The sequence below is a fragment of the Sceloporus occidentalis genome, unplaced genomic scaffold (genome assembly GCF_023333645.1).
Source record: "Sceloporus occidentalis isolate IW3139 unplaced genomic scaffold, rSceOcc1.0.p SCAF_12, whole genome shotgun sequence".
Lineage (NCBI taxonomy): Eukaryota > Metazoa > Chordata > Lepidosauria > Squamata > Phrynosomatidae > Sceloporus > Sceloporus occidentalis.
Genome location: NW_028316992.1, coordinates 12,185,074 through 12,205,959, shown reverse-complemented (window position 1 = coordinate 12,205,959; position 20,886 = coordinate 12,185,074). Strand labels below are relative to the sequence as shown.

Below are 20,886 nucleotides of genomic sequence, written 5' to 3'. Positions count from 1 at the left end.
AATATCACAGTCCATACCCCAGTCAAAACTCATTACTACAGCAGTGTATATAAAAACATTTAAGGTTCACTTATATATACACATACATTTTAATACAGCTAAGTGAAGCTAATACAATACTTTCTATTTGTTAATAATGAAATTAAACTTTCCAAATTCTAACCAGCCAAGTTTTGACTAATAATTATTTTAAACTGAAATTTAAATATTAAAAATATATATTTATGTAATTATGAATCCCAGTTCTGAGGAAAAGATGAGATTTGAACAACAACAACAACAACAACAACAACAACAACAACAACATAATAAATCCATTAAATCCTTTCCCTTGGGCTTTGTCCCTTGACTTTGCAACCCTTGAATATTCGTCCAACCTGACTAATGGGTCTCTTCACTGTGGAAATTGTCCACCCCCGTATTAGTACAGCCAACTCTTAATAGCTGCAGGGGTTCCATCCCACCCCCCTCCATGGACACCAAAAACTGGGCCCTCACGTCTTGTAGTTGTTAATGGCAGTGCACCGTGCTCACGGCTGTGACCACGTGCATGTGTGGCCATTAGGAACAATAGGACAGGGTCATTCAGACATTTCTACACAGCATCACAAAGAGGAAAACATAAATATAATCCCCATCCTGCAAGATACTACTGAGGTTTAAAGCTATATGAATAGATCCCTGCTCACCAAGTCCTGAATTTCAGCACTCTAGCAGAAAGTTATTTCACCTAATCCCAGAATTTGTAACCATTAAACTACTGGGAATGAAGCTGGAAATTTCTTTTGATTTCATATGCCACCAATTTGTTTCATTCTATTTGCAAAATATATACCAGGTATATATTTTTACTTACAGCCCACGTCCAGAATCACTATCAGGGTTCCATTCAGGGTATCTTTAAAGGAAAAGCAGTCAGTTAGATCATTTCTGTGAATTAAATGTTATATCTAGAGAGATATTATACAGTTATATCTTCTCAGCATCAAAATTCTGAATGTAAAAATTAGAAGGTCACTTGTAAAATAGCTGCCTTCCCCCATACTGTCAAAGTTAGTCCATATTTCTAACACATTACTTTCCTGTAGTATTCTGTTGACCAAGTAACATGAAACCCAACAAGGAATATAATCCAGTTTTTTTTAAAAAGCAAATATAATCATTACTGAAAGAGCCAAAATCCACTGTATACATAGCTGGAAGTTGATTCCATGTAAATCTCAATAATGTAAACTATTCTGAGTACTGTCTGTTATGTTAAACTCAAATGAATTGTTAAACTGACAGTATAATCAGTATCAAAATCAAATCTCACTATAACCAAAGTTTGCATGACAGAATACTTCTATTATAATCTGTCAACTAACCCAATAACATTTCATTGTATGTTATGAAAGAATGCCCAGGCTAATTTTCAATTTTATTAAAGAAACATATGATGTATAGTCTCAACGGGGTAGAGAGATTGGAATAGTTACAGACTGAAGATGGTAGAACTCTAGGCCATAGAGTTACAATAGATTTCCAGTCGATATTGGATCAATCAAAAGAAATCTTCATTTACTACTAATGAGTGAAATCCATTGCCACAAGATATTTTAACAGACACCCAATGGAACAGTTTTAAGAAAATTACAGCTGGCATCTTGCTAGTGAGATACATGTGTGTGTCCCTTTTTGGATAGACGGAGAAGAATATTTTTTGCTCAAGCTTTGAAAAAAACACCAACCAACCAAACACAGCCATCCCAAACAAGCTCTTCTCATGCCTGGTGGCTGTCAACCAGGGGGTAGAACCCTTGCTGCTCTCTCTTATTGGTGGGCAAGGGAAATAATTTAGACCATGAAAGTTCAGCTGTCCTGGGTTCCCATGGGAAGGAACAGATGGGTGCACTTCCTTTGACCCCGTGACCCGAGTGGAGACCAGTCGCTATTTTATGGTCTTCTCCTCCAACAGTAAGTGACAGCAGTAGGGGCTACTCCCTTGGTATGACAGAGGCTGGGTGGGGGCAGGTGTAACTGCACATGTGGAGCTATGTGTAGGTGCAGGCTCTCAGTCTTTGTATGTTTAAAGATACAAAGTACAGTGGACCCATCCTTGGTGATTTGGTTTCAGGACCTGAGAGTGATGGAAAAAAACCACAGATGCTGAAGCCCCATTTTATTCAATGGGTGACAATGCATGTATCCAGATCCATATGCCACCAATGAATAATATGGGGTGTGGGAATCCGCAGACAATAGAATCTACAGATTGCTAACCTGCCAATACAGAGGGCCCACTATATTAAGTCTGATGAGCAGTCTGGAAGTTATCAAAATCCCTAGCTTAGAATCAAGTTTACACTAAAAGTGCAATGGTTTAGAAGTAACTAATATGTACTAAAAGTCACAAAGAAGCTGTTATAACTTTTTAAAGAGAAGAGTACAGTGGGCCCTCTACATCTGTGAACATGCCATCTGCAGATTTAAGCATCTGCGGGCAGCAAGCCTGCACTGCTGAGGAGGAGGAAGTGACAGGAGGCTAGGAGTAGGAAAAAGCTGTGGAGGAGGAGGAAGCGGGAGGAAGAGGCAAGAGGAGGTAGGAGGAGATGAGAGGAAGAAGCCACAGACAAGGAGGAAGATGAGGAAGAGCAAGGAGGAGGAAGAAAGAGGCAGGAGGAGGAAGCCACGGAGGAAGAGGCAAGAGTAAGTAGGAGGAGGCGAGAGGAAGAGGAAGGAGCACAGAGGAGAAGGATGAAGGAACAGAAGAAAGAGAGTGAAGGTGGCGGGAGGAAGATGAAGTGGTGGCAGTGGTCCCTTGCCGTTAACCACCTCAGGCAAAAGAAAGGAGGGAGGGAGAATGCATGAGGTAAAGTCCCACTGACCCCAATGGAATTTGAGCATCCATGGATTTTGGTATCCATGTGGGATGGTGGTGTCCAGAACGGGGGCCCATTGTACTTACGGTTAAAAGCTTGAATGGTATCTTTAACAGATTACAAAATTTGTAACAAAAAAAAAAAAAATCTTTAAAACATTTAGACCTTCCTTTGTCAGTAATCTTCTATACAGGGATAAATTCCAAAACTTTTAGTTGTTCTGTAACATTAATAAAGATCCAGCTGGGTTATGTGAAAGTCAAGCATAATTGATGCTTGGAGCTTTATTGTGCATATACAATATTGCTTTATTGTGGACATCACTAAAATCTGAAACAAAAGAAGAAACTGATTTATGGAATGTTTCAAGCCAATATAATTTGCCTCTAGACAGAGTAATTCAGCTTGCAGACCTAATCTGTGTCACTGACACTGTTGAAATAAACTAATTATTTTCAAGGTGTAGAAATGGAAATGGTTGTGTTTTCTGAAACAGTAAATAGCAATTAAAATAAAAGGGGATGTTTTAAATATTCAAATCATACATTTCAAGGAGAAGTTGACAACGTCGGCTGTGTGTTGCTCCATTGATATGCTGGTTCCACTCCTGTAGCAAAAGTACAAATGCCAAAATGATCAGGAACATAAAGTAGTAATTTTACACATATTCCCAACACCTAATAAATCATTTGCAAATCCATCAAATTATTATGTGAAAAACCTAATGCTAACTACATTGCTAAGTGTAAAAATATCTTAAGATTTATACAGTGGGGCCCTGAAAGTGTCATCCAAATAAGGACTTATCTGCAATTCAACTGCAAAATGTTACCACAGAGGCAGAAAGGACTGACCCTAAGAAGGGCAAAAAAAAAATTAGCATAACTTCAATTTACTCTTTATTCCCTCCCTCCACATTAGAATACATACCATGTTTTTCCAAAAGTGACTGTGTATTGTTGGAAAGACTTTCTGTGGCTGCTCATATCACCTTAGAGAGCCAATTTTCAGCAAACACCCCCACCCCATCTTCTGCAGCCTTCTCTGCAATATTCCATTCTATTACACAAATTTCTCCCAATCCAGAGGAGAAACTTTCTGGGTCGCAAGGAGAGTGCACAAGGGGCATGGGTGACTGGCAGAAATAAGGTGCCCCATTGTGCACAAGCAAAAAAAAAAAATTCTAATTTGGACACACATTTTTAAAGATTACAGAAATACAGTGGGACCTTGTTATCCGCTGAGGTTTGGTTTCAGGATCCCTGTGGATAACAAAATCCGTGGATGCTTGAGTCTGATTAAATACAATGGCAGAGCAAAATGGTGTCCTTTATATAAAATTGAAAATCAAGGTTTGCTATCAGGAATTCATACTTTTTAAAAATATTTTCAAGCTGTGGATGCTTGAATCCGTGGATAAAAAATCAGTGTATAAGGCGGACTGACAGTATTAGAATAGGGTCTATAAAGATCAAGGAAAGCTAAAATCAAAGAACAGTTTGACATTCCTCGTCAGGGAATAATATGAACTGATTAGGAATAGCTTCAAAAATATAATGAAAACTGGATTTTGGTATAAGTCAACCAAAGTTGCTTTTAGTGATCTTAGGCTGTAGGATATTACGTAGCCGAAATAGACTGAAGATGCATCTAGAACCCTATCCTTAAGACAGCTGGGAAATAACAATAAAAAACAGTGGCTTCTACACTGGTAATACCATTAAGATCAAGAAAGAATGCTGTCACACACAACAAAAAGTGCTAAAATCCACCCATTATTTTTTCACCTATGCTAACACATGTGACAATGACTTCACTCTAGCAGAAGGACAGCTTTTGGGTTTCAAAGATAAAGGAAAAGAGGAAGAACACTTCTTCACAGCTACTGCTCATTCTTGCATTTTCCATAAGCTTCTAATAAAGGGAGCCCTCTAAGTATTAAGCCCATTCTATTTTTAGTTACCACGGGCTGGTGCAGACGTAGCTATGGCTAGGGAATCAGGAACATGCTATAAGACCACAAAATCTCGTCCCTATTCAAGATTTTCCTACTGGCCTTAATTACCCTTAGGAGACATGTTCACACTAGCTGTTAACTGTGCTTAACCCTACAATGCTTCTGAACAAGTGTCAATCCTTGCTTAAAGGTGGGTAACAGTGGCGGGTTATAGACCGCCCATTTGGGGCGTTCTGCACCCGCCCCTTTCCCCGGAGTATCGGGGCCTTAGTGGCCAGAACGGCAGCCGCTGAGGCCCCGATGTGTCGCTTTTCAGGCTGCGGGGAAGCAGCAAAATGCCGCTTCCCCGCAGCCTGAAAAGGGGTGTCCCTGGGGCTTCAAGCCCCAAGGACACCCCGTGGCGGCGGGGAGAAGAGAAAGGGGCCGCAGCCGTCTGAAGGCTGCGCCCAGCGGACTAAAGCAGGAAGGAGCTCCAAAACGGAGCTCCTTCCTGCTCCGTGTTCAGGGCGCACTAAGCACCCTGGCGCGGAGCAAGGACGTCACGTCCGCGCCGCCCCGTCTAGAGGCGACGCAGCCGTGACGTCCTCACGGCGGCGGCCATATGGAAGGGCCGCTGCCGTTTAGTGCGTGACGAGCACGCACTAGGGTTAGGGCGGTGCGGAAGCACCGCCCTTTTGTAACCCTAGTGCGTGCTCATCACGCACTAAAGTGCCGGTCTGTAACCAGCCAGTGTGTCAACCCATACTTAATCCACAGTTAAGACTGGCACAGGAAGAGCAGTGAAATGGGAGCATGAGATCTACAGTCTGTCCCCCAACCCGTTATCTACAAGAAAGGTGATAAGCTACGTAACAAATGCACTGGCTCCAAGACTCAGTAATTGAACTAAACAAAAAACAAACAAACAACAAGAAAATTAAAATCTTTAGTCCCTGCTCCATCTTTACTGTACAAGAGTTAACTTTTTGCTACTCTAAAATCTAACTGACTGCTTTTAGGCACATATATAGGTGTTTACTGGCAGGATTTTGTTATATTTACATAATAGATACTTCCGGCTTATGTAGATTTTGGACCACAAAATACATTATCAGTGTTGTTTTCACGAAATTTTTAAAACTGTATGAACTAATTTCTCTAATTCAAAATAATTACGGAGCCACAAAAAGGCATTCTGAATAAGCTTAGAAATTCAGATAGCCTACACACCTTCTATTCACAAAAAGACTTTTATTTAAACCATTAAGGGACCTCAATAGTTAACTGAGCATATGAATATTTTGTTTGGTAAAACAAGGTGCTCCTTCTTGCTGTACCAGCACCAATACTCAGGAAACTACTAAATATCTGGGCTCATCCTTTCTAAGTGAAAGGTTCCCAAAGACCTAAGGAGATTTTCCAGGTTCTTTCCTTGTCCAGATACAACAGTCCTAACTGTCCTTTATAACTGTGATTTGAGGCTAACAGAGGCCAGGTATGTACATACTGTATCAACACATTTTCCATTAAGACATCTGCTTGTTCAAAGCTCTAAATATTATAAGCATAATTCAGCTAAAAAATTAAGTTGAAAATATGTAATTTTTGGAACTGGTCACTTAACATACACCAGGTGACTACAGATTACAATATGCTGAAGAGACAACTGTTTTGAGGGTAACACCTTCTGTTCAGAACAATTTGACAAGATATAGGTGTAGAAGATAAACTTCATTATGTAAGTGTCAAAATTAGTTGCTTTGATTTCTGGTTTTGGAAGAAAAGGTGGGACATAAAAAAAAATCTATTGCTATGATTTAAAAAAACCACTGCACCTTTTCACTCCTGTGAGATTCGTCTCAGTGTAAGAAACAAAGATACTGAGAAAAACCTGCAAACTTTCAGAAGCAGAAGAATCAACCAGAGAAGTGAGATGAGCAAATGAAACAATTCTTTTTTCTGTTTTAAAATAGTTGTGTTTCACCAAGATATTTTCCACAAGCAAGGGACATAGAAATCTGCACATCCTTCAGTTACTGTGAAGAAAGTGTTAGAGACAACCCAATGAAACAGTTAGAAGAAAGACTCTTACCTGTATTTTTTTTGCCACAAGCTTTGAAAATAAAACATGAGCACAGCAATACCAATAGTGGGTTTTAGTATCCAAATGACAAACAGATGAACAGATTGTAAAACAATTAGAAAACCTGAATAATGCACAATAGCTCTTTTGTTTGAGAACCAAATTATGAATGAAGAATGAAGCCTGATCACAATTTCAATAAAGATCTACTCTAAGTAGAGAATGCTAACAGAGTATGATATTGTACAACAGCAGTAGGCTAATGTTTGAGATTGTAAAAAGGGATAGATGTACTATGTAATAATAAAAAGTGAGTCTGAAGTGTTTAAGAAGGTTGTGAAAAGGGAGAAAAAATGAGACGTTTCAGGCACAGTATGAAAACAGTTTCAAAGTTCTTTTTAAAAAGCAAAAGAATGAACTTTTTAAAATGTGAACTACAACTCTGATATCGTGTTACTGGATACTACATTAACTCATTCTCTTTCTCTCTGGCCATGGACAAGAGGGAAAAAGCAGAAATGTGTAAGACAGCTTAACTATAAAATCAGCAATCAAGACAGATGGGAAGGAATGCTGATTCTAGCCTACAAATAACTACAAAACAAAATGAAACTGACTATCTTAAGCTAGAGTAAGATACTATGCAGACGCACAATATAAACTGACTAGATGATAAGTGACCTGGAATTCAGCCCATGTGAGTGAAACAATATATATTAGGGTAAATCCCTGTCTTCATGTGTTTGTTAATGACGTCTTGAAAATAAATCACGTCTTTTGTACGTGAACTCATGTAGGGTCTTTGTGTTAAGTACTCAGAACATAGAAAGTGAGGCAAGAAACAAGCAACAGGGACTATAAAGTAAAGAAAAATAAGCATCTGATGCTTAACTCACCTTATTAGAATGAACAGGCAAATCACAGATAGAGCACAGATGGGGATAAACCTTCGGTAAGAGTCCATGGAAGTCTTCAATATTGCTATCAGGAGGAGCGCCTCTTTTTTTCTCAAAGAGAGATCTCTCAGGGCCACGGCCCAATCTGTCATACTCACTGTCAAATTTACGATACTTATGCGAAGTTTCGCCATAGTAAGAGTCATCCCTACACCTTTCTCCATCTCTTAATCTCTCGTCTTCATAATCCATTCTGTCATAATAAACAGATTCTTGAGAACGACTTCCATGATCATAGTCAACCACTCGGCTGAGACTAGAACCACGATCATCAAAGCTATCTCTTCTAAAATGCCTTTTCTCTTCCCAATCATCCCTAGGAACTCTGTATGGCGGCTCCCGTGCAGCTGATCTGCCATCTCTACCATAACTCAGTGATGGGCCTTCTTCAGCTCTCCTCCTTTTAAGTTGCAGAAGTATTTGAGGCAAGTTTTCAGGAGTGATCTTGTCCTCAGGATAACGACTCAGTTCATCTAAGTCTCTAGCAGACAGCCCGAAGCTGGCCAGAATGCTAGTGGCCTGCTCTGTATCTCCACGGTGCTGAGAAGACAGAGAGAGTGGGCCTCTATTTCCAATGTTAAATATAGACTGTAAGGCATGGGAAGATGGACTAGCAGAAGACAGCACACTATGAGCTCCTTGTTGATTCAATGAAGAACTCATTCCAAGATTCATTAAGCTAGCAAGGCGCGCCGTACCCGGGTTCATCCTTCCAAGAGATGCTGGCACACTTAAAGACTGGGTAGCAGCAGCAGCAAGAAGGCCTATTCCTGCAGAAAGGTCACGTCCATGACCTTGGGAATCCCTATTTAGAGCTGACTGGTGGAATGACTTGGACATTGCTGAACTATAGCTTGTCTATTATGGATCAAACTTTAGAAATGTCTGAAAAGAAAGCTCACTCTAGAAAACTAGGTAAACTTCACTTCAAAAAGGTAACGCCAAGAAAAGGGATCAATAATGACTGTTGATCTTCTTCAAGCTGAGAAACACACGACAGGTCTGTAGAAAAACAAGCAGTTTTAGTCATAAAACTCTTTATGCAGATGCAGTTTTAAAGTATGCATCATGTTGATCTAGAAACAATTTGAGACCTTACATGGCTTCATTATGTAGCTGCAATAGCCTGAAGATGCATCCAGAACCCTATCATATATAACTTTCATATAAAAACAGATTCCCCACCACCATTTTGACTTTAAATGTGCAGTTTTGTTTTGATGATAAATGATATTAAGTACCAGATGACTAGAAATGCCCGATTTCAAGCTTTTGTGTTAAAATGGTAGGGTGTACACATCTTATGTTATTGCTCTAGATTCAGGGAGGTGGCATAATGTGTCACTCAAGGAATCAAGAAATGTGTGTGTTGAAATTAAGCCTATACCATTATAGGAAAGGACAGAAGGAATTTGAGAGTAGCTGATATCTGGATATCTAATGAATGACTTACTAAATAAGACCAAGTAATTTCTACTCAGTAAAACTATGTTACTGATAAGACTTTAGTGAAGAATAGCATGTTTAACGTTTGCCAGGAAAACACAAGACTTCTTGATCAAATAACAGTTCATATACTGCTAGCATCGCATATGAACCATATCCACAAATTTTAATATTATATAATGAAGATTTGGCACATTAGTCTATACTATAAGATCTCAAGCCACTCACGGCCAAATCTCAACAATTAATAAATTGGGAGACCACAGACTTTTTTGAAGAAGAGAAATTCTGTGGCACTATCCCAATCAAACTTGTTCAAGGAACTGTGTGACATCTTTTGGATGATTCTTGATCTTTGGCTACAACCAACATTTGTTACAAGAGTACCATGACAAAGTGATATGGCTATTGTTAAAGGCTTTTATTCTTGAAGTATTTATTTTGTTCTACCTAAGCAACCAGTAAATACTGAAAAGTTAGCTGAACAATTTCTAAGTGGTCTTTTGAGAAGAGCTCATGAGATTATTCTAAGCACAAAGTGAATAAATGAAAATACAGGCCTAAATTATTTAGGCACTTCTTAAAATACCACTAATAGCAATTTCATTGCACCTATTACGGAAGAATAGTTTAGGGATGGGGCCAACACAGTAGATAATTTTGAGGGAAAATAATTAATTAACAATTTTCCATTTAAAAGCAAACACTATGAAGCCTGAATTGCTGTTAAATTTATATCCTATCAGAATTACATATTATGTTTCATTGTTAAGTGAAAAGTGTTGTAGACAATATTTCAATTTTTCTAAAGAACTGAGCTAGTGTTAAATTCTGCAATGATAAGATGCTTTACCATATGGATGTATACTTATATTGTTTGAAACGTTATAAGTAGTTACACACACAAAAGACAACATAGGAACTATTTTAATATACAACCCTCACATGTTGACACAGGGGGCTGCTTATCACTACCTGATTATAATAGTGATACAGTTAACACTAATTAAAACTATTTCATTGTTAACATTTGAAGTTTTTTTCCAACTGAATTGGGGGTGAGAAACTGAAAAGCATTGATGGAAGGGTAGAACTAGAAGAACAGTTCAGATACTGCAAGTGCAGAGCAGATGTCAACAGAAGCAGAAGAGAAAGAAAGATCAAATGTCAAGTGACAAACATACCATCCATGAAAGTGAAAATTTTCTAAACAAAGTGATAGTCTACCTGTTCTGCATGTAATGCTAGCAATTACCAGCAATGCCACAGAAAGCTTTGTCATGAGAATTTTTCATACTTAGAAGACACAGTTCTTTTCAGGTTTGTAACAAACGATTTGCCAAGAGCAAATAAATTGCCTCCAGACTAGAAGGTGCAATACAAAATCACAACAGATGAATTTAGCCCTTTAAAAATCAGTGTAAATCCTAACATATTCCAGCATTTCTTGAGTTTGCACTTTCACAGCAATAGCAAAGCTACTGCTCATCTTTCCTGTTCACTTAGCTATCCACTTGACTAAATCCTATTTAATAGCTCACTGCATTTAACTTTAACTCTTGATTGATCTGAGACCCATTCACTGGCAAAAGTCAGTACATAACTATTAATATAATGCTTGAAGCAGTTTTTACTTAACAGAAAGGTTGAAAGTAAGGATAGGAGACTGGGGTTTTCCATATTCAAATACTCTCTCTTTGCAGAAATACAAGAATTAGGTGTTGTAATACACTGGCAAAGCAATGAGTCTTTGCAGATGTTCAGATGCCCTGTTACCATAGTAGTTCTTATGCACAAGTTTTTGGGTTGATTCTTAATAGTGGTAACAGATGGAAAGATTGAAAATAGTAAGACTTGACTCAAATTAAGCCTAAAGGGTATGGTAGATGGAATTTACATTCAGATCCAATCCCTAAAGTCAAAGTTTCTTTGAAATAAGGACTACGTTTGAGTCAATTAGTACTCTTCCACATATTCTACCAAGCTGGTTTTTCTGTGTTTCTTTCTTATGGATAGGCATATCCATCCCCTTGAATTTAATTCAAGATATGAAAATCTACCAGAGAAAGTTTCTCCTTAATTTCTAATTTAATAATTTCGGAATCATTACTTAAGATTTCCAAAGTTTCAGAACAAGAGTGTTTATTTGGATTCCAAGAAATATGTGAACATCTATGTATACACATGCGGACTTATTTGCAAGGCTGATTATTTTCCTTACAAAAAGCAAACCTCTGCACCTCTGATTTTAGTGAGTTGTTGAAGTTATTATACAATATCAGACCCAGGAGTATCTGAAGTGTACCTCCTGACAGAGTTGGACTGACCAGCAGATGGTTTCACTGCAAAGCCTGGTTTCCACACAAGCTGCAACTGCCCAGGCTTATTATGAAATCGATGTACTGTAAACCTACAAAGAAAAAGCAGACATCAGAAAAATCTTAGTATTAAATTCTTAAAATAGAATACTAAAAATGAGTTTGTGGTCTGATAAAAAATTGGATTGTGAAGGAGGAAAGAGGATAACCATAACAACATACTGTATAACACAGGCCTATTTTAGTTCTCTGAACTTCAACTGACTATATTGAATAACTAATGATTAAGACACATGACTAGAAAGAAACGTGAATGGATATATTCAGAACATATCTGATCTAATGAGTTGAAAACAAAACATTTAAGAGAAGTAAGGAAAAGGAGCTGCTGAGCTTATACCAGAAAGCAAATGGTCTATCTTTCAAGTTCAGAATCTGTTGAAAAGACATTGGCTTCAAATTCTACAATGTCGGTTCACCAACTTATACAAACATGAATGACCTCATACCACTAATACTTTGAACCGCTCTTTCTAACACTACAGAATAAGGTTCTTCAAATATAAGTAAAAAGGTTTTTGAATATGGGGAGAAAGATAGCATTAGACGATGGTGGAGTTTAAAGCATGATAGGAAGTAGGTATAAGCAAAGAAACTTACAAATAAGAATAGAACATCAACATTTCTTCAAGTAGAATCAAATTAGTAGCTAGCAGAATTCAGGAATTCCTTTAAGATATCTCATTGAAACCTCATGCCACACAAGATCCATATCATCTTACATTTGAACTTCATTAGAAATTCAGGGGGATGTGAACATGGACAAACAGGCTAACCACATAGGATGTGCTTATCCCACAATTAGGATATTCCTGGCCACAGACTGGAGAAAACTCCCACCTAAAGGGATATTCTAGAACCCAAAGGACCTCCATTACATAAAATGCCTACTGTCTTAGTTTTCACTGAAAGAACAGAACTGGTTACACACTGGAAAAGACTAACCTAGCATGCAATAGGAATAGGGCATAGAAGAATATGGGAGCATTTAATTATGGCCCTGTTCAAGCATCAGTGAGAGCCTAAAACAACACTTTTGATACACAGCATATCTTTAACGCAGCAAATGCTTCTCAGAATTCTGCCTGAAAAACTATCCAGGAAAAATGTATTGCTCTTACTTACTTCATAAGCTTGGTTTGGACTACAGCCATATATCAATTAACATAGCTTCTGACAGAGTAGCTCCTTTTTGCAAAGTCTTTTTATGAATGACCTACTCTGCTTGCTTTTCCTTCTTGTCCCACCTAGCTGAAGTTTTTATTTGTCATTGGGAGGATGGTGAAGGAAGGCTGGGGAAATGCAGACATTCAGTGCTGGGTTGCAGCAGAGTGTGTCTGCAGTAAATAATAAAGCTAGTTGGGAAAGAATGTGGAAAGGTAAATAGCAACTGCCTCCAGAATCTCTTACTGAGTATGTATGGACAGGAAAAGAGGGAGAAAACATGTAAACAAACAAGTTTCCCTCACCAGTTACCACCAACAAGCTAAAAAAGCATATGTTTGTTTATGCTTGCCTACCAAAATGGAAATCATAAGGAAAACTGAAGCTCATCCCTGGATGCATTTTGGAAGAATCTTGGAAGTAATTTCTAGAGACAGCATGTTTTTGTTTACATATGCAAGGCTTAACTGATTGGGTTTTTTTTATTTTGCATGTGCATATTGTTTGTTTTGAATAAAAAGTTGACTGAAACATGTTTTAAATGTTCCTTTTGGTGGTATAGGAACTTATCCCTATTCTTTCCTTGTTACTTCTGCTTCTGGGACCAAATGTTCTTTTAAAGTAGTAATGCCCAGGAACACATCTACCTCCTTCCTGGAAGTATTATACCTGTAGAAATTTTCACTTGTGTGGGAAATTAAAATTTCAGCCTACTATTGTATATAGCAAGAAACCATTATAAATACAGTGCACTCAGATATGCTGGAAGCTGTGCCAGAAGAAGTGGTGCCATGCACCGGGAAAAGTAATGGCACATGAGGCACCGCGCACCGCCACGGACACGATCCCCATTGTCTTTAATGGGGCTCAAGGAATTTAATTTGCAGCTAGATATAAAAACAAAACAAAAAATAAAACACACAATCACAAACAAAGCAAATAAAAATTCACACAAAGTGGAACCTTATTAAATCTTAACACTCTTTCAGTGTCAATACAATGAATCTACACACTCTAAACATAACCTGTCGACTTTGATCAAACACATTAGTATACCCTAAGGCAAGGGATGTATTGTGCATGTGTGTGTGTGTCTATGTTTAAATATGTCTAATATTTATATATTTGACATATCATACAATTCCGTTCCATTAAGAAGTGGCTCAGGTCTTCTACTGGGATCACAATACACACTTGCATTTTGGTAGTTATGTTCCCATGTTCCAGTGGGAATTCAAAGTGCTGATCATGACCTATAAAGCCCTATATGGATTAGGTCTAGTCTATTTGAAGAACCAGATCTCCCCATATGAACCTGCCAGAATACTAATATCTTCAGGGGAAAGCTTTCTCTTGGTCCCACCACTACCACCAGTCTCCCTTGGTGAGGACACAAGAGAGAACCTTCTCAGTGGCTGCTCCCACCATCTGGAACTGCCTTCCATGGGAGGCTAGGCTGGCCCCCTCCCTGCTTGCTTTTTTTAAATGTAAGCCAAGATATTTTTATTTCAGCAGACGTTTAATATATTATAAACATACCAGGGTCATTTTTATGGAGTAGGCGTGTTTTAGTCATGCTTTTAACTTTTGTAAATTTAACTGTAATTTTATACTGTTTTTAGATGTTAATTGATTTAAATTTTATTGTAATTCCTTTTTTAATAATGTTTTTATCTGTGGGTTGCCTTGGGCCCCTTCTGGAAGAAAGGAATCATACAAATGAAATAAATAAATAGGATGTGGTGGTGAAAGATCTTTCTCCTGAGCTTATGAAGAAGTGATCCTTAGCCCTCTTTGCACCTGAACCTGGATAGTCAAAATATAATGGACCTGAGTTGGCACTTTTATTAAGCTAGCATACATAGAGTTTCAGTTCCACTGAAGAATTTCAGTAATATTGTTTTGGAATGAAACCGTGTGTAGAAATAAAGTTTTGTGTGATTAGTCTGATATTTTATTTTGTGTATGTGATATATTTGTGTATATAAAACAGAACACATTAATAAAACAAAACTGCTTTTAAGTAGAAATGAAACCCTCAATTGTACAAAATAAACTTTATTCTAAAATCAATTAAGCACGGTCTAAAAGCATTACTAATCCAACATCAAGCCTCAGGCATATGATGCTATTCAACTTACAATTGGAACTTTCCACCTCACAAAAGCATAATCATTTCACAAATGCACAAAAGCATTTACCAAACAAGCCAAAGTGACAATTTAAAAGTTGTTGTTGTGTGACTACAAGTCATTTCTGACTTATGACAACCCTAATGTGAACGTATTGTGGGATTCTCTTGGCAAGATTTGCTCAGAGGGGGATTTACCTTTGCCTTTGAGGCTGAGAATGTGTGACCTGCCCAAAGTCACCCACTGGCTCTCGAGTTAAACATAGCTAAAAACATTTAACCTTTACCCCTTTCTTCAACCCACATCTTCTACAAGGCTCTCATTTTAAGTCTTTAATACTCACATTGTAATCTGGTTTTAACAAGGGTAACTGCATTCTTCACATGTCTTGTTACACTCTTCAGCCTCTATTGTTCTTTTTAGTATTTAGTGGCCTGTATTTGATTATTGAACTGTAGGGATGTATATTATTATTATTATTATTATTATTATTATTATTATTATTATTATGCTTGTCTCCAAAATTGGGATTCAAAGCAGCTTATAGTCTAAAACACAGCACAATTAAAGGCTTACAAAACTGACAGTTAAAAAGGAATTTAACTACTACAATCTTATAAAAACAGAATACAGTTTTAAAAGATAAAAGCACTTAAAAACCATACACTTAAATTACTTCCCAATTCTCATGTACTAGACAGAGTCCAATACCTATTTGCTGCAAAGGAGCTATTCTGCCGTGTTGCTTTTTCAACCACACAAGGGTCCCTTAACCATTACGGTGGACTGGAGCTGCATTCTCTGTGGGTTCACGTCACAGCTTCACTGTAACCTTTCTAGGTAGACCTTTGCATGGATGGGGCCAACTGTGTACGTAATTACCAGTGCTATTTGATCAGGACTGATGGTAATTGATCAGGTGGGAAGCAACTGTGTGATAGTTCTTTGTATATTACAGCATGAAACCAATGAAACCTACATCTCTTTTCATGTCTACTCTAAAAGACAAAAGTCACCAGACTGTCTGGACTGCACGGTTTAATCAACACAATCAGATGAAAAGCACGTACAGTGTATACTCATATTGCCTTAATAAGGAATTATCAACTCATGAGTTAAGGCTGTTCGGCTCTCCAATAAGGAGAATTTTAAGAGCACAAAGTGTGTTATATATATTGTACCAATAACATTTCCAACATCCCTGTAGACAAGCCAATACCATTATCATGTTACAGATATGAATAGAACTGAAGCTGTGAGAATAGCTTGAAATTTGAGCCACAAGACACAGGCTTTCATTTTAAAACTACTTTCATTCTTTCATACTAAGGGGGGGGGGCAGCTATTCTTTTCCCCAGGATATTTTACAGAAAGCTGCAGAAAATGTAGAAATTATCAAATGGACCAGATATGCTAACTCTGACACAGTGGCATAGTGGTTTGAACATTCGACTATGACTCTGGAGAGCAGGGTTTGATTCTCAGCTTGACCATAAAACCCACTGTGTGACCTCAGGGAAGTCACATGCTCTCAGCCACAGAGGAAGGCAACGGCAAATATCCTCTGAACAAATCTTGCCAAGAAAACTCCATGATAAGTTTGCCATAAATCGGAAACAACTTGAAGGCACACAACAACAACCACACTAATGTAGCTTCCTTCAACCAGGTGCTATTCAGGGGTCCTGGACTGTAACTCCCAGAATCTCTGACCACTGGCCATGTCAACTGGGGCTGATAGAAACTGTACTCTCAAATGCATGGAGGCAACCAGATTGGGGAAGGCGTCTTTACTTAATATCCCTTTTATATTTCACATAGGGCTATTCAGGTAGTATAGTCTATGGTTAAGTTGTCCATGTGACTTGGTCAATCTACCAGCCAAATATGAACAAAGTGGTTTGCCTCTTTCCCTTCCAGTTTATACTACCCTGGGAGAAGAACGTAGCTGGTTAAACGAAAAAGAGCACTCCTGTTAGGATGTTGTATTGTAGGTGGCTGTATCGCAATACTAAAGTCTGTCTTTGCAGGCCTGAAGACTTCAGATTCAAAAGCTGAGACCTCCAGTTGAAAGACCTCAGGCTTGGGAAAGATCCCTGTCCAGGACTTTTCAGAATTACTACCTCCCCAAGGGAATAAGTATCATGCCTTTTCACTCTCTTATCTGTAGAAGCAATGAAATACTACCAGAACAACAGACTGTTACCTGTCAGGAGGCAGTCTGCACAGTCTGTGTTAGAATAAAACACCCTTTATTAGTCAAATTAACATCTTCGTTGTACTATATCAATAACAGCCACCTGGCTTGACTCTGAAATAATCTTCTCTAAAATTAGATTTCTGTGAGACCTGCTTCTGAAGTCACTGGATGCAACTGCAGACAACAGCTAATGTCTAATGGTAGGCTCCTTTATCAGGAGCCACCAAGAACTGCCCCCAGCATCCTACAGTTGTGGAGACCAAATGTTTTGACTTCTGTCAAAAGCAGGGTATTCCAAAATTCTGGAAAAGCAAATCTAAAAAGAAACATCTTTTTGAAAGTATTATATAATAAGGCACTACTGAATAATTTTATTCTTGTATTTATTTGATAGACTATAGACTGTGACACCCCCCCCCCCCGGGCCTGCCATGTGCCAGGACCATATTCATGTCGACTGATTATGACTGTTTCTTTCTTTCTTGGAAACTTGCCACAGACTACCATACAATACCACCAGTCCCTGGATGATCATGATAACAATCCATTCTCCTTCATGTTTATTCAGAACTATGCCCATCACATTTGATGCAGTTTGCTGACAAGTAAGTGTAGACATGAGAGCAGTCACAATTACTACTAGGGAAGAAGGCAAAGTAGCATGGTGACTAGATCTGGTGAACATGGTGAACAATCTGACCCTTTCAGATGCCTTTGACCCTTTCCGACTCCCTGTGAAAAAGGACCACAACTGGGTCGACTGTCTTTCCTGGCAGCTTCTTCCACTTTATTTGTTTTTGGCACCCCAGACCACTATAGCAAGACACTCCTGGGCTAGATGTGCCACATCTGGTCTCCACAGCCCCTCCTGCTACCAATATGGCTGTACTACATCCACAATTGGGCCTTAAATGGCAAAGCAGTAACTGTAATTAAACAAAAAAATTGACCAGCCATACAAGCCCTGGTTGATTAATATATTAAATACATTTGTACACAGCATTTAAAATGTTTCTGAAGGTAACTTTGTTTTTAGACATTACAGGTGTCATTCTGAAAGTTTTTCAAACCCAAATTCTCCCTTTTGTGAGAGAAAACAGGTACAAAGAACTGTGTTGAGGGGCTTCTTAAAAAATAAAACTGGCTGACTGCTTGGGGCGTCTGTATCATTTAAGCTAGTGGCCATAACATCCGAGTTGTTTTTTACTACTTAATTTTCTGATTTAGTCTTATATTGGTGTATTCCTGTACATTAATAATAAAAAGCTTTAAACAAAACAACCCCCCCCCAAAAGAAGAAGAAGAAGAAGAAAGAGAGAGAGAAAACAGTCTAAACCAACATCCCCATTTTTTTAAAAAAAAGCTGTTTTTTTGCAGCCCTGTGCCTGAGGTCTGCTAAATTTAAAGGATGTAACATTTAAACAACACTGCATTCCTTAACCGTGTTTCTTAATTAAACATTTTCTGGGTCCTGGAGTAAATTATGAAGTGTACAAAAGTAACACAAACACTAAAACTCTAGCAATATGGCAGATCCATCCATTTAGAGTAGCAGAAAATGTTCTGATCGAACGGTTTCCAGAAAACACAATTTACTGGTTGCAATACCTATCACACCAACAAACCCAACTCTTAAAAAGAACACAGCATGGCCTCAAATTTAGCCAACCGAGGTCTGACTCTCAATCAGATAATCAATCTGGACAAAACAACCTCATAGTCCCAGCACATAAAGAGAACTAAAGTAATAATCAGAAAGATTAGTGCTTCAGCTACTTCCCAACAGGCTTGGTTTCTCTTAACAAAAAAGGAAACCTTTCTGAAAAAAATACTGTACATGTAAGGAAACATTCAGTCCAAGAAACCCTTTCATGTACACTGAAATGAATCCACCCAGCCCTCATCAGCTGACCTGGTCATTGAAAACTAATGTATATAAGTCGATCTCATGTGTAAGTCAAGGGCAGGTTTGAGGGCCAAAATTATGAATTTTGATATGACCCATGGATATGTCGAGGGTAAAATCAGAGGCCTGTAACAAAAGATGTAAAGGATGAAGGAAAGGGAAATAATGCCAAAGGACTTACAAAATTACAGAAGGCATAATTGTTTGCCCACATCCTAAAGGTTGGATGGCTGAGAGAGTAGAGAGTAGTGTACATAGGGAGTTTTGGAGATGTCTCATCTACAGGGTTGCCATGGGGCACTGATGGTGAACCTCTTAGAGGCCGAGTGCCCAAACTGCAACACAAGACCCACTTATTTATTGCAAAGTGCCATGTCCCTCTGGCTTTCTAGTAACACACTCTGGCAAACTCTGTGCTGGGGCCATGGAACATGTGCACACAGAGAGGGCTCTGAGTGCCACCTATGGCATGAATGCCATAGATTTGCCATCACTGCCATGGGTCGAGATCAACTCAAGGGTAGATAACAACAAAACAGAGCCTCCAGGATATTTTATGCTCTTACCTCTCACCAGAGGACAGTTCCTTTTTCAAATAAGAGTTGAAGTACAACATTTATATTGGCCTGTTGGTAAGTCGACTCAGGTTTTGGGGGGGCAATTTTTTGACTACCATTTCTAGACTCATACAGGAGTATATACAGTAAATACGTTTTAATACCGAATATGATCGGCACTGTCTTCTTCGATTTGTTTACATCCCACCTCCCTCCCAAACTAGAACTCAAAGTGACTTACAGTTTAATAGAATACTATTAAAAATATACAAAAGTGAGCATTAAAACAGAATCAAACCATTACAGTATTAAAACACATTGCTCCTAGAAAGAATAAAATGCAGTTAGAACAGAGATAAATGTGCTTAAGAGTGTCTTAGCCAGAAATGAAATAAACTATGGTCTGGTTGTGTGCAGAGCTAAGCGTTTGAAAAGATAACAGATTGCATCAAGCCTACTAAACAAACTAACTATGGCCAGCAAGAAGTAGCTGTTATTCCAGTACGCCTCAGACGCCAGGAAGACAACAAAAGTACCACTGAAATAAAATTGTCAGACATAGGTAGGCCTGTTAAGTCTGGAAAATCAAACTCTGTTTTGCCACGAACCTTTCCAGCACCACCGAGTATGGAAAGGGATCTTGCAGCTTTCCTAGGCTTGAGCCTCCTTCTTCTGATGCGCACTATATAAGTCTCTCCCTGGACTTTCCACTCCACCTCTGAGGAAGGGGTGGCCTCAAGACTACAAAAGCTTTAAAGATCCCTTTGCATACTGGTGGTGCTGGAAAGGTTCATGGAAAAACATACATTTTGAGGAGGGATGTAGATATAGTAAGTGATGGCATCACAAAAGTGTTCTGGGAAAGACTTCCAAGACTCTGGGCTAAAGAGGGAGAAATGGCGGAGAGCAGAATTCAAAGACATTTGATCCAAAACAAACTGCAGAAACAATCCAGTTTGAGAGGGCTTTAACTGCCCTAGCTCCATGGTCGGGAATCCTGAGAGTTGTAGTTTATTGTGGTACCAGAATAAGAGAAGGCTAAACGTATCACAAAACTAGTTCCCAGAATTCCCTAGCACAGAGGCAGGGCAGTTAAAGCAGCCTGAAACTGGATTATTTCTGCAGTGTGTTTTGGATGGTAGCTGTGTTGTTAGTCTGGAAAATCAGTAGCCAAAAGGGATGCATCTGAGGAATTAGGCCCATGTTTAGGAAAGTTCATGCATCTCTCTTTCAGGTAGTCTCAAAGCTGCTACAAGATCCCTTTGCA

At 38.6% G+C, this 20,886-nt stretch overlaps 1 protein-coding gene across 3 annotated transcripts in view; it reads right to left on the bottom strand.

Annotated features, from left to right (window-relative positions):
* The window catches only part of MATR3 (matrin 3), a 34,250-nt gene that overhangs the window by 11,139 nt on the left and 2,225 nt on the right, over positions 1-20,886 (bottom strand). The window contains exons 2-5 of one of the 3 annotated variants that reach the window (XM_089477913.1): positions 11,588-11,692; positions 7,777-8,838; positions 3,407-3,468; positions 857-898 (exon numbers count right to left, since the gene is read on the bottom strand). In XM_089477913.1, coding sequence (XP_089334039.1) covers positions 857-898; positions 3,407-3,468; positions 7,777-8,676 — 1,004 coding nt within the window. In that variant the 5' untranslated portion in view covers positions 8,677-8,838; positions 11,588-11,692. Of the gene's footprint in view, positions 1-856; positions 899-3,406; positions 3,469-7,776; positions 8,839-11,522; positions 11,539-11,587; positions 11,693-20,886 lie in introns of those variants that run through there. The other 2 variants (XM_089477914.1, XM_089477915.1) reach the window with 2 other exon arrangements.